The sequence below is a fragment of the Dipteris shenzhenensis genome, chromosome 26 (genome assembly GCF_047967505.1).
Source record: "Dipteris shenzhenensis isolate YYH24624 ecotype China chromosome 26, Dip_SZ_1.0, whole genome shotgun sequence".
In the NCBI taxonomy this organism is placed as follows: domain Eukaryota; kingdom Viridiplantae; phylum Streptophyta; class Polypodiopsida; order Gleicheniales; family Dipteridaceae; genus Dipteris; species Dipteris shenzhenensis.
In genome coordinates, this window is record NC_141621.1 from 49,875,588 (window position 1) to 49,890,652 (window position 15,065).

At 46.5% G+C, this 15,065-nt stretch overlaps 1 protein-coding gene across 3 annotated transcripts in view; it reads left to right on the forward strand.

The window, feature by feature from the left end:
• The first annotated feature begins 3,093 nt into the window (after nucleotides 1–3,093).
• LOC147885224 (putative folate-biopterin transporter 6) overlaps nucleotides 3,094–15,065 on the forward strand; it is a 59,114-nt gene continuing 47,142 nt past the window's right edge. For all 3 annotated transcript variants that reach the window (XR_015543593.1, XM_087398039.1, XM_087398040.1), the window contains exon 1: nucleotides 3,094–3,413. Coding sequence is in view for 2 of the 3 variants with exons in the window: in XM_087398039.1 (XP_087254165.1) it covers nucleotides 3,403–3,413 (11 nt within the window). In the remaining variant the exon portion in view is untranslated. The remainder of the gene's footprint in view (nucleotides 3,414–15,065) is intronic.

The window sequence follows — 15,065 nt, forward strand, 5'->3', positions numbered from 1 at the left end:
GAATATATAAGAGAAACTATTGTTTCTAACATTTTACGGTAGGCAGCCTAGAGGGAAGTTTTCATTTTCTGAGCCCTTGTTAAGCCATGTGTCCTAATCATAGTGGTTGATTTTACGAAAATCCAATGGTTGAACAATTTTGTTGATTTTTGGGGGTCCAAGTCAAGCTTCCGTCTTTTCCCTCTCTTGATCGCCTCTATCATTATCACCCGATGAATTCTTCGTCAGCTTCAGAGCTTCCTTCAATGCTCTAATCTGGTAAACCCCCCACCGATTCTCGAATTGCCTCTTTGCATGCTCTAGAAGTGCCCAAGATTAGAGAGAGTAGACATAGCATGAAGAAGATGTGGTGATGTGGGATCTGGACTAGTTTGTGATCGAGGTCTTTCTCACTATTGATAACATCATGTCTCATAGCTTGGCTACTGAGAAGAAATTCAGACATCATCTTTCATGGCAACATTGATCAAGTATCAGATAAAATTTGTGATGATGCAGCATCCATTGATAATGGATCAATATTCTTTTGGATTTAGCAACAAAGCTAGCAAAAAATTTCAAAATAAAACCGGGCTCGCAAGCTAGACGTTCCTCTAGTGTGGATTTTGTTTCATAGCATGTAGTGCTGGCATTTGTTAGGGATAGAGTGCCCGTTTAGATGTACGAGGCTTTTCATTTGGATGTATGAGGCGACTCACCCAAGCTTTTGTTTTGTTGGTAGGCCAAGCGTAACGTAACCCTATCGCCTTGTGAATTCATAGCAACTCGCATCCTCGTAGTGCACAATTTGGCAACTCTGCAATGGGGAACGGGCCACACTCAGGGATTGCATCACCTGAGGGAGCTTTTAATCCAGCACAATTGATGTTGTGATTCCAATGAACAAATCGGCAAGCGAGTACTATGTACTACAATAGGAAAGAAAGACAAGTAGACGCCATTGAGTTGGAAGAGCTGCCCTTGACGGTAAGCATTCTGCTATAACGAAGTCGAGATCTTCTGCTATCCTTTTTTCCTTCAAAAGGGTTGCTACACTCTTATTAGTGAGCAGATGGTGTCCGCCGCCAGTGCATAAAATTATGGACCAAAGCTATGCAGGAATCATAGAATCATCTCCGAAGAAGAAATGGGGGAGACCAATGAAGACAAAAATGACGCTGCTATTGGGCTAGGCAAGCACGTTAGGGGTGAAGATGACTCCAACACAATCTATGGAGGTGTTGTCTTTGGCCCTCGTCTGTCGATCCCTCTCAACAGAGGCAATGATGTTGCCCCCATGGTGAAGAACACCAACAAGAATGGATGGCCTCTTTCTGTTGTAGTTCCTTCTTCTTTCGCTACCTGCAGATATGTTCTAAACGGTATAAACTTTCGTGTGGCTCAAAGCCTTGAAGAACCGCTTGTCCTTCGGCCGGTTTGTCTCTTAAGGTATGGAGCTCGACTCGAGTAACCTGAAGCCACAGAGGATGGTAGAGGGATGAGGATTGTGGATGGCACCGATGTGTCAAAAGTTTATGTAAGAGGAAGGTGTGAAGATGGATAATATCACCTTCATTGGTGTCCCGACAACAGGTGCCCATGCTCAGATGTTGGGGCTATACCATGATCTGCTTCCATGGAGTTGAAATATTATTGACTTTTATCAATTTGCCAGCAATGCTGTGATGCAATAGACCAAGTGCACCTTCTTCTTCTTTCTAGAGCTCCTGATTGTTATGGTGTATCATCCTAGGTATGACGGTGGTGACTCTGTTCAGCTTTGGAGAGGCATTGGAAGTACGAGAATGGCGATGGATGACCTAGAGGGTTGAATGCAACATCTAAGATTTTGACAATTTAGGCTTACATTTTATTGCAATATAGCTTCAAAAGTGAAATATGGCTTCTATTATAAATGTATTGTTTATGTTTGCCAAGATGTTTGTTCATCAAGGGAATTGACCAAAGAGCTTACATCTATTGTTCTTTGCTTCACTCAACAAATTGATAAGGTCCATTCCTCGGCCAGGCATAATTATGGGATCTCATTTATTGAAGACTTACCAAGCTTCCACATCGACATCCTTGACATTTTTTCAATCATAGAGCTTTTCGCTATGGCTAAAAGCGTCTATTATCATCTAGAGTGTATGCTCCCTAAGCTTGATGACCTACAAAACAACATGGCCTTTTTCCACCTCTAACATCATTGAAATCACCAAAAGATGACAAGAATTTGAATTTCTCTTGGTGCATCGCTCGTGGTGATTTTACTAACGTTTGACTCGATTACGACTATTGACATTCAAATAATATGCTAGTATCTTATCCATTCGCGAGACTTCTTCTCGGTGCTAATATTCTTGGCGTTTATATTCTCGGCGCTTATATTCTTGGCTCGCGAGAAAGGAACCATTCCCTCGGATTATAACTCATTGGGGAAGGAAGCGTGCTGCCTCCCTGCCCACACTATGTGTGGTTATAATAATTATGCATTATATATTATTATATAAATATTTTCAATTGCTTATTTTCAATCTGAATTCTTATAACATTCCTCTCTTTTAATGTACGTTCTCGATGCGAGAAAGCAAGGAAATCCAAGCTGGATGCAAGATCGAAAGATATTGACACCTTTATTCATAAGGTTGTAGTCCATGTTACATTTTGTCTTGATGCGAGAAAGCAAGGAAATCCAAGCAAGATCGAAAGATATTGACACCTTTATTCAAAGGTTGTAGTCCATGTTACAATATTGTTTAAACTGCAATGAGGATCAATTATCGGGTCTTGTAAGTGTCGCCTTATTCATGTATTTGTTGGGCTTCAACTCCCAAAATGCACAAATAATATGGCCATGTCAATATTAAATCACGACCCCTAGCATTTGTAGGGAGGATCGGGTCCTAATGGACCCTGTGCTATGTCTCATGTCTCCATTTTTGCTCATTCTCTTTTTTCTTTTAAAAATTTGATAAACTCCTAGGTTTCAAGTTCAAATTTGAGTTAGTAGTAAAGAGAAAGGCTGTGTGCCGCAACCTGGGTAAGGCTAATGTAGTGCTAAATGGATTTCAAACATGGTAATACATTAGTGGCGGAGCACAAGAGCTGAAAATTGAAATGGCATGGATCTGAAGTAAGAGCTTGTACTTATTTACGCACGTGGCAAATCAATGGACGTGCTGCTGCCTGTACATCTTATATCACGTTTAGCAGGAGGATTCACAAAATTGCAAGTTCTTAGTTACCCGTTCTACCCATGCCATGAATCTGGCGACAACATTTAGGATCTTTGGATCGCTCGCTTTGTCGGAACATTTTGTCACTTTCTTTCTGACCCATTAAATGCGATTGAAGGGCTCTTTCCTGTGGATCACTCGCTTCTTCGTTGGATACTAAGTATTTCCTGCCAAGCTCTTCTACATGGCCCTTTCGTAAGTTTCAGACATCACAGCTTTACTTTCTATCCTATTGATCTCATGTCGTAGCTGGCTGCACGTGATATAAAGACAGATCCAAGATTAATGCTCACTATATTACTTACTTAGCGTCAGATTGCACTTAAGGCGAGAGGTTTGAACAGCTAACTTTTCGATCTGTCTCCACAACACTGGAATCGACCCTTAAGTATGTAACAGAGTTCTACTTTGTCCCACAAAGAGTCATTGATACTCAATGGGAGCTGGCAGCTGCTTCTCACCCACCACGTCCATCGATGGGCAGGTTCTCCTGTCGATGAATGCACCACCATGTGTCAATTCTACGCATCAAAGTGCGAGAGTTTTTCGTCCTAAGCCAATCCTATTTTCATACAGGAAATGAGATGTGTAGTCAACTTCGAATATCGCCATGTTAATTAGTACTCCGGCTTTTGCTATAAACTCAATTTATCTTCTTGCCTTTCTTTTACAATGGGCCAATAACGTAAAATCTATCGACTGGAGTTTTCTAGTTACTTAGCTGATTGCTCGATTATGGATCTCCTGCGTGGTATCTCACTAATCTATATTTGTACACCTACACCATTTTCTGAGAAAAGAAAAAGCACACCAAGTGCTTGATAACCATAATGGACACCCTTGATATTATCCAAGCGAGAGGGAGTTTCATTATGAACTCGTTAACGAAAAGACATTGTATTCACCCTAGGAATCAAGTGGATGAGAAGTATAATGCCTAAGGTGCATGAGGGTGTTGGCGATTTATGTCAAGTAGTATTCTCTTGTTTAAAGCTTTCCCCTATTTGTACCACCTTACGGTAGGTTAAATATTCTACATCTTTTGTTAAGCATGCACGGGCATGCCCCAGAAAACGAAAACTGTAAAGGATTACTGGTGACATCTGGTTTTTACCCTTTAGTGCTTTGCTATTGAGTACACGAAGGGCAAATTTACTAATTGCAAGAAGACATTGAAGCCAGCTAGGCCTCCTTTAGTGCTAGCCTTCGTCATGGCCGAGTCTGCCCTTCACCTCCGGAGTGCTGACAGAAACTCAGTACGAAGACTTTGTATAAATGGATGCTCAAGTATGTGTGGGTGTGTGGATTTGTATGTGTGAGAGCATATTTTTATACTATGGTCTACACCCACTGTTGGGCGCTGATGACGTCAGTGGGGATGTCATAGTAGCTAGTCCCTGCTAGTATTGTGATAATTCTTTCTATCTTAAATGGTGCGTTGCCCTATCAGCTAGATTTAGATTTAGATGCTTGTTGGGGAGAGACTAAAATGAAAACGTTTAGACTTCACAAGCAGTTGTAGCTTGATTGAAGAGATTTTGGACTACCTTTTGATTAGCCTTCTCCTTTAGTGCTAGCCTTCGTCATGGCTGAGTCTGCCCTTCAACTCCGGAGTGCTGACAGAAACTCAGTACGAAGACTTTGTATAAATGGATGCTCAAGTATGTGTGGGTGTGTGGATTTGTATGTGTGAGAGCATATTTTTATACTACGGTCTACACCCACTGTTGGGCGCTGATGACGTCAGTGGGGATGTCATAGTAGCTAGTCCCTGCTATGCATGATGGAGTTTATGACTATCATGAGATTGAAACTGCACTATGTTGTGTTTTTAAAGGATGAGTTTGGGAATGTTCTCGGATTCATCTAGGTATATAGGCCTCGTGAGATTTAGATCGGGGCTTGTGTCTGGGTTGGAATGAAAGTCAGCTCATGCAAGAGTATTAAACCTTTTCTAAAGTATCCTATGATTTGGAAAACTTGCTTGAAGTTCAAGAATATTCTGTTTACTTGCATTGTTGGAGTAATATCTGAACATGTACGTCTAGCTCAAGTCCTAGCTCTTGGTACCATTCTAGAATACACAGCGGAAAATGAATCGCCCACAAGACCACACTTGAGAACTCTAGATCCTTCTGTGGATGTACACACATACATGTATGTAAATGTAAACCACGCTCAGATCTGGAATAGAGAGCAGATATGACAATGGATACTTGAATAATAACATCCAAGGGAGGGATTACAAAATGGTGCACTCACGAACCACACTATGTGGACAGCAGGGTGCTGCCCATTCGTGCTGGATCTGAGGCTGCCTTAATCACCTGCTTTCTTCTTATGCTGTGCACATCTGATGATGACTTCGGAGGCCATGGGAGGAGCCCAAAACTCTTTATTAGCGAGCACCCTTTCTGCCAAGAGATGGTCTGCTCACTGGATGAGCTCTCCACACATGGTAAGGGCTGTGCTGGCGCCTCTGATACGCCCTGCTGCTGTCTCTGTGTCCACCGTCTCTAGTGTTCTGATGCACTTCTGGAGGCTGGATCTGCTGCCGCCTTGTACTCTATCCTCTAGTGTCTGCTATACACTTCTGGAGGGTGAGAGCATGGCTCTTTTCCTGAATACATATGCCCCCCCACAATGGGGGCTTTGAATAGAGGCTGGAATGCCTCGAACTGAGTCTGCAGGTCTGCTGACCTGGCAGCCTGCTATACACCTAACCAGCCTATTTTTCTGGCTGACCATGCTGGTCTGTTGGCTGACAGACCAGGCCTTGGAGGCCTATAAAAGCCCTCCTTACCTGCACCTCTTTGCTGGGTCGTTTCCCATCTCCAAACACTGGACTTCTTCTGTATCAGTAAGACACTCACGTGCAGCCTGCAAACTTGCCCTAAATCAGGGCCCATGTGTGGCCCAATGAATGGTCAACACCATGACTGTCTTTACAATGAGAGATCTGCCCTCAACGGTGGGTCAGAAGTAACTGTAAGAAGGGTGTTGTGGCAGCCTGTGTGCTAGCCACGCGACAACCTCTGTCATCCTCCATTCTCCCCCTATCATCCTATAGGTGTCACACCCCCATGCTCTCCTCATTTGGGGGCTTACAAACGGGGACTTGACCCTGATTCCCTCTCAATGAGCTGTCGTGAGCTCCTCAAGCTATGCAATCCATTTGCTCCCTGGAAAGAGTGCTGAAGAACACATTGGAGGCGTCTTTTATGTTTGGTTCACAAACATCACCATCTGCTCTGTGGTGGCGTGGTCCATGTCGCCCATAAACCTCTCCACATTATTCACACTCCACCCGAGCCGTACTTGGTAACTCATCTATGATATTTCCCTCCAAGTGGTAGCCACCATTTGACGAATCTCTTTGTGGTAATCTCCGTCCAGAAACTCGATGCTCCCTGTGAACAATCATCAGATTCGGGTCCTCAGATTCTTTCAAGGTCATATCTGTACTCTCCTTGTGCTCTCCCTTCTTTGACAAAAAGTATTTGACAGAGTCTACGTTGTCTTTAGGAAGGCTTGTTTGACAACTGTCCTTGTCAGCTCTGTGTCCTTCAAGGAGTCCACGTCACCCACTCTATTAGTCATCATGCAGAAGGCATCCCATGCCTCTACTCTGAAGCTACCCCCTCTGGCTGTCCGGCATGTCTCTTCCTGTTGAGAACTTCAGGCCAACCAAACATTCCATAAGATCTTGCTAAACTCATAAAAGGATAATGATTAAATATACCCCGAATGAATATCATCATGTTGTTGCCTACTATTGCAGCAAGCACGGCACTTCCCGAGTGCCATCTCCTGTGATTCTGGAGTCAGTGCAAGAGTGTTGGTCATTGGTTCTTCCTTTTGGGACTGGTCCTCCTTTGTCTTCTGTTGATCAGCCTTCTTGAATCTGCAATCACTTGATTAGAGCATGAGTCTTCTTGCTGTGATTAGGAAGGTCAGATGGGTGACCACACATGAATGCCGAATGCAACCTAATTGTATTCTATACAATGAACCACCAAAAGCTGAAAATTCATAGAGACTAGATTATGCTTGAATTTTTAAGAGAGTGATGTGCTGTGGCTCTCTAAGTTCACCAATAGCTAGGGCATATGAGATAATTTAGCTTATCAGTCTTAGAATCTAAACTACCCGGTTAATGTTCATGCAGAAAAGGCTATGGGGTGTCGTTGCTGGCACATACACGATCACATGATGCGGACAAGATTCGTGCATGGGAGGCAAAGAACGAGCAGACAATTGGTTTGACGGGCAGAGCTTGGGACCTGAATATTTCCACCATCTTGATGTGAAGGCTACAGCAGCAGAGCATTGGCAGACTTTGGAAATGTTGTTTGGAGTTTGCGTGAAGAATTTCTTGCGTGAAGAATTCCAAGGCTAATCTCAAGCAAGATCTTCACGATCTTCGGATGGATGAGACAGAGTCACTCGGAGTCTTCATAAATAGAATGCAGGCACTACTCAGGCCTTTCGGGATCAAGCAAATCCAGCCACGACTCAGGGACTATGGGAGAGAACCTGAGGCCCATCGGAGCAGGGTGCGGATATGCTCCCAGAGAAATGAAAGAAAGGGAGTCAGGCCATCCTCCCCGGGGCACTTCTGAGGAGGAAGGCCCTTGAGGGATCCCGAAGCTTATCCTCCATGAAAGGGCCTCTAGGTATCTGCTCTGGCTCGAAGAGACCACCACTTGAACCTGCTCCCACACTACCACCCGGGCCACAAGGGAGGCAGGGGTCTCCTCCTCTAACTGAAACAACTGCCTATAGAAGTGCGTGGTCATCTTGAAAATCTTTTGGGGGTCCGTATGCATCTGGTGTCAGGTGGGGCTGGATATTACAGCAAAGCAGCAAATTGCCCCGGTTCTAGAGAGCGTTTGGCACAAGCATCTACATTGGAGCTTGGCCAAACTCTCCCTTGCAAGTAGAGCCTTAGTGGTCAACCAGGTCCTTCTCGCTACGTCTTGGTGTATCCCATCTTGCTAGTGTTTCCATAGGGGCTGCATGGGACTGCTCAGACGACTGGTGCTTAACTTTCTTTGGGTGGTTTGGATGGCATGCGGAATACCAGGGCTAGAATGGCCTAGCAGACAACGATCCTTCCACAGTCGCATGGTGGGTTGGGCATCATAGACCTAGATGCAGAGCCGGGACCTCTTAGGCAAGTTGGTGGTTTGAGGTCTCACACCTTGCACAGAGCCTTGGAATCTCCTCCTCCAGAGGGCACTTCTCAGGAACACCCCCCGGCCAACTGGTCAGTGGTAGCAGTCTTACAGGTGGATCTTTTCGGAGGCACTGCTCACAGGGAGAGGATCCCCATTCATGAGGAGCCTGCTGATCAGGGTGTGGCGCAGGGTTTCGGGGGGGGGGGGGCTCATTTGGGCCAGCCCTTCCTGCGGGGAGGAGTTCGAGAGAGAGCCGATTATTTGGCACCCGGAGGGTAGAGATGCGGATGGATGGATGCTAGGGTAGAGGACGCACATTGGATGGGCACAGTGGGACAATGGGGATCCTTTGGTTCCTGGAGACAGCTCCCTAGGAATGGAGAGGCACATGCACTCTCTCACTTGAGAGGAGCAGGTATGGTCGAGATTGACTCAACGATCCCCGAGTCGTGGTGGGAGGGGTTGTGCAGTCCGTGGACCCCCCACTATTGGGGCAGTTAGTTCTCTCGAAAGGGGTGGTCTCTCAGGGTCCGGTTTTTTAGAGAGCACATGGGATTCATCCGACGCACGTTCTATAGCGTGAGACTAGGAGGCCTTCTACATATAGTGTCAGAGAGGGAGTCGGAGGAGCTGGCAGCCTTGGAGGATCTAGAGTGGCAGAGGATCATGATTATTGGCCGTTTGGGTAGAGAGTGGCATATCGACTTGACCATGGCCTTAGCAGGTCCAAAGGGAGCGGTTTGGCGTCTTCGGTTGTGGGAGGGCAGGCCTCTTATGGACATCCAGGGGGATCTAGGAGGCAAGCTCGGTTGGGACGCTTAGATAGGAGAGAGGAGGCGCCCTTCTTTTCTTACATGACCCGCATCGGCATACGCATTCAGTTGGAGGTAGTAGCTTGGACCCCCTCGAGGGAGCAACACTCGCTGGAGCAGGAGGTTCCCAGGGAGGTGGTCAGTCACTTTTGGCCACGGCTGTGGTCCCATCTGAGATCACGGAAGATCTTACTTCTTCAGGATGGTGGTTCATGGGGGCCTACCCATCAGTCCTTGGCTAGAACAGATGCGGGGGGATGGCAGATGTGTTCGTTTTACGGAGGGCTTGCAAGAGACGATCCCACATTGCTGATGGAGCTGTCCTGTGAAATTGAGTATTTGGACATTAGCCTTTTAGATTGTGGCTAGGACGTAGAAGATCTGGAGAGATTTCACGTGGGGGATGGTGGCATAGCTCTCAGAGGGATGCCATGCTTTGTCTATTGATCATGTCTCACCGCCTTACAAGATCCATGGTGAGGAGGTCTTCTGGATTGAGGTCTCGACGTTGTACCGCTATCTCGCATTCTCCTATAGCTTTTGTCTAAGGATAGTATCTCGTGGGATCATCTTGGGTGGTGCATCCAGACTGTACTGAAAGGGGGGAAGTCTGTCCATCTGAACGCTGTGACTACCAAACCACGTGGGTATCCGTGCGTACCATGCCGTATCAACACTGCTCTCTGCTAGTCGCCTGTAGGACTGTAATGCTAACCTCGGTAATCTCCACTGGGGTAAGGCCCAGACTCTGTGGAGGAATGTCACTGTCTGAAAGATGGCATCAACTTGGAGAGGGGTCATGGCGAACTCTGCCTATATAATTTGATGGGGGACTGAGGGTTTACTCCGAATTATCTTGGATCCCATGGTCACCTGTAGCCTCTCAAATCTCTTCCACTTTGTCGCGGAAATATTACTCCCCCAGAAAGCTGCTGCATACATGGCAGTCGGTCTCACCAGCGTGTCAAAAAGCCAACCCCCCTTCGTCGGGGGGTCCTGGAAGCATTGCCTCTCTAGTCGGGCCATAGCACCCCATCCTCGTGTGAGTTGCGCCATACCTGCATGGATCATTGTGAAACTTGGTCCGGTGAACCCTATCCCCAAATATGTGTAAGACTGCACTATCTCCACAGGCTCGCCACAATATGTGAAGCTATGGTAACGGATGGTAACGGGACACTGCTTGCGAGGTGTTGAAGATCATAACCTTGGTTTTCCCAAGGTTAACTGTCAAGCCTCTCTCTCTCTCTCTGCAAAACATCTCGAGAGCCTCTAGATGTTTCCGCAGCCCCTTTGCTGAGGATGATATGAGGACTATGTCATTGGCGTACATCAATATCTGCACCATTAGGTCAGCTAAAAGCGAACCCTCTCCACCTAGGCGATTGACAAAAGAAGTGATCTCATCGATATAGAGCCCGAAAAGAGTCCGTGATAGGGGGCAGCCTTATTTTACTACGATAGTGCTCTCAACCCAGTCTGATAGGCCTCCTAGGGCGCGTACGCTCCCTCTGACAGACTCATACAGACTCTGATCACCCAGATCATGATCTCTAGGAGCTGCAACTCCTGTAACCTCCTGATCAGGCGAGAGCGTGGGATGGTATCAAATGCCTTACGGTAGTTCACGAAGCAAGTGTAGATTTTTTGATGCCTCGACTTCGCCTCTTCAATAATAGCCCTCAGGGTGAAAATGTGGTCCAAGGTGGAGTGTTGTCTTCGAAAACCTGCCTGCCCAAGTGCCCGTTGGCCGTGACCCTCTGTGTGGCTACTGATCTCCCTCTCTAGTACCGACCCATATATCTTAGCCAACGTGTGGCCAATCACAAGAGTGCGGTAGTTTCCAGTGTCCATGGGATCACCTACCTTGTGTATCGGTACTATGGTGGTGGTGCTCCAGGTAGGTGGGAAGCCATGGCATACGGCATGGTTGAGTAGCTGTGCTAAGATCGGGGTCAGGATCTCTTGCCACAGAGAGAGAGAGAGAGAGAGAGAGAGAGAGAGAGAGTTTATGAAAGTCTTCGGAAGACTGATGGGTCTATGAGATTGTGAAAAACCTGATACAATGAGCTGTGGTAGTGGAGCTACTAAACGAGCATCCACACCAATGCAGAATGCAAAAAAATGCAAAATGGCAGTACTAAGTCCTAAGTACAACATAGTCATATCCCGACTATCCTCGATGATACATCTGAGCGTGAGAATGTGGTCCATGGTCCCATGATCAGGTTGGAATCCGTCCTGTCCTACTGCTCTAAGTCGTCGATCCTCCGCAAATCTGCTGACCTCGGAATCAAGTACTGATGCATAAATCTTGGACATGACATGCCCAATCATAATGGTCTTGTAGTTCTCCAGGCTCATGGGATCCCCTGCCTTGTGAATGGGTGAGATAGTGTTAATGATCCAGGTGCGTTGAAACCCCAAACAAACAGCTTCATTAAATAGCTTTGCTAAGATCGGGGCCGGGAGGTTAATCCCATATCTAATGAACTCAGTGCATAGTCCCTCATGATCCTTTTGCTCGGCCATTATGAAGTTTCATTGCGGCATCCTTTTGTGCATGAAGAATTCACTGTTCTTGGCATTGATAAGCAACATATGCTTCCTGAACTGTGCAAAACTCGCTCTTAGAGCACACTATGATGTCGTCAGAGAATATACTGATAAAGGCTCTATGCTCTCTAAAGATTCTGTCCATCATCCAATTGAAGGTGGCAGGTGCAGTTGTCAACCCAAATGGCATCACAAGGAATTCATACAAGCCAAATGTGCTTCTCAAAGCTGTCTTATGCACATCTTCAGGCCGTATCCTGATCTGGTGGTTACCACTCTTCAAATCTATTCGGCTGAACATAGCAGACCCCTCTAACCTCTCCAAGATTGTTGGAAAGGTCACCTCCCCATCTGTAAGCCCCCAAATGAGGAGTGCGTGGGGGAGGGAGACCTAGGGTAGAAGATGCCCAGAGAAGAAAGAGAGAGGGGGCTGCCACATGGGCAGCACCTCACAAGAGAAGAAGGCTGCAATGGACGGAACCTGTGGAAGGAGCAGAAGGCGGGGACAGCAAGTCCTAGATCTGACCTGGCAGGGCGCGATGACATCAGCAGCGTACGGCTCTGCACGGAACTGGGAGAGGGCCTGGCAGAGGCGCAGTTATGGCAGCATGTGCAGAAGGAAATGTGGCTGTCAGTGGGCAGGAGGCAGGCCTTTTATAGGCTGGATACCTGCCTTGAATGGAGGGCCAAAGGACCTTGAAAGTGTGGGCCAGAAAGCCCTGGGAAGTGTGCCCTTTTAGGGCTGGACCAGCCACAGACTGGTTGGCCAGTCTGTAACAGGCTGGTCGGTTTTTTTGCCAGCCCCCTTGGGGCCTATAAAAGGAGAGGCCCTGGGCCTCATTTTATATCACTTGGAGCAGCAGAAAAGCCCCATCAGAAAGGAGCAGCAGGAAACTTGTCTTGGGCCACATCACTGAGAGAGAAGAGAGCATACAGTAGCTGCAGACTTAGCTGAGGGTGCTGCCCACCTAGGCTGGTGCAAAGACAGCAAGGTGGAAGGGATCTAGACGGAAAGTCTACTTATGCTCAAGGTGGAGCACGCGGGCTCGAGTCTAGAGATAGCCAGCAGATAGGAGAAGTACCTTGTGGTAAGATCAGAGGACCACACCATTGGTGGGACTCTGGATCTGTCTCTTTTGTATTGTGTCCATAGTTGTGGACGGAAATATATATTTTGGTGGTTTCTCTATCTGGTTGGTTCATTGTCTATTGATGAGTCTGCACACCTATTGTATGCACATAAGTAGAGAAGTTTGTGATTCCACACTCACACCGCACACTGTGTGAGCTCCTGGGCATTACTATAAGTCTTCCGCTGCGTGTACCCTCTGTTGTGTATTTTCTAACAAAGATATCATCAATCTTGTGTATAGGGAATTTGTTCTTAATTGTGATCTTATTCAGAGCTTTGTAATCTATGCACATCCTCCAAGATCCATCTTTCTTTTGCACCAACAAGACGGGTGGACGATAGGGGGAAGAAGAGCTGGGCTGAATCAACCCTTTCTCCAAAAGATCCTTTACCTGGTTCATGATCTCCTCCTGCTGGGCTGCACTAACCTTGTACGGAGGCTTGTTTGGCGGGCAACTAAAAGAGAAAATCCGTAAGCTCATTTTCCAGCTTATTAAAATTAGAGGTTTCTTCAGGTGGCTGTTTTTCTTGTGCAAAAACAAAATACGCTGAAAGATGCTTTTTCATTACATTAGAAATGGCCAAGGCTGATACAACCGGGATAGACTTCCCTTTGAGGTTTTGCATCCAATACATGTGTTTTCCCTTGGTGAGTCAAGGTCAGCGTTTTGTTTCTGGCATCCAAAAGAGCCCCTTCCTCTGGTGCCAAGGTATACCCAGCAGAACATTGCATCCATTCAGCGGCATAATATAAAACTCTTTAGTGTCCACATAACTCTGAATGGGCATGTGTAGCTTGCCAATTATTGGAGTAACTGCCTCAATGTACCTAGGACAAGCCATATCTACATCACAAAGCGGCCCCATCTCTTTTGCTTTTATGCCCAATTTTCCACCCAGCTGTGGAGAAATGAAATTGGCACGGGCCCTTGGATCAAAGAAGAACAAAGCTGTCTGGTCATGGATTTTGCTCCATGCTCTACAGAGTGCCGTGGCATCCATGTCCTGTGTGGCTCCAGTCACATTCGGCATAAGACCAGCAGTGGGCTAAGGCTTCTTACCCTTCTGGTCATCCTTCTTTTTTGCTGTATTTTCAACATGCTCCGATGAGAGAAACTTCCTCTTTCTGTGCGGGCAATCAAATGCTATGTGGCCCTCTTCTTTGCATATGTAACACTTTTTGGCATCATAAAGGGCTTGCTTCTCTTCAACTGTCATCTTTGTACTCACCTCTGTCCTTCAACAAAGCGAGCCTTAGTGGGCTGTTCAAACCTTTTGAACTTTCTAGGGGGCTTTGTGCTTGCTGCCTTTAAACTTTTGAGCTTCCTAGTGGCTGGCCTTGAACCGTGAAGTCTTTCCTTGCAAGAGAGCATATGTTATAGTGGCATGTCAATAAGCTGGGATGTTTGAAACTTTTGCCTCGGTGCAGTAGTCCTGGATTTCCTTTGTCAGCCCACAACAATACTTCTCAATCTGTTTTGACAGCTCCACATGCTTGTAAGAACTCACGGGCAGCAAGGCTTCCCATAACTTCTTTTTATACTCTTTCAGGTTCTTGCAATTGGCTGCGTTGAGCTTGTGTCAGGCTGTCATAATGTCCACCTCAGGTGGTGTTGAGCCAAGCTGCTGAAAACACTTGCTTGAAGTCCACTCATGTGGTAGGAGCTCTGCCCTGTAAAAGTAAGTTGGGCCACCACTGGTGCATATTGCCTTTGAGAAAGGTGGCTGCCTTTCTAATTTTTGATGACTCTGTGAAGTTGCCACCGGCACATGCTGCATCAAATTGTTGTACGAATGTCAGGGCTTTCAACCTGTCCTGCATTCCATTGAAGGTCTCAAACTTGACTGCAGCCCCACCTTTTGAAGTCTTTTAACTTGGGTGCAACATTGTCATACACAGGTGTATGCAAAATGGAGGTGCCATTGTTTGTTCCATGCTCTGTGCATTACCGCTGCTTCCCATGACGGGGTTGACCATTCCAGGTCAACCCCTGCTTCCCATGATGGGGTTGACCATTCCCTGCATCTGAGGCATATTCATTGGACCACCCATCATTCCAGGCATTCCCATTTGCATTCCGGACTGCATTCCAATGTTGGCATACATCATGTTTGCATTACCTGCCTGCATACCTCCCATCATAGGTTGCTGAAAACTCTGCATGGC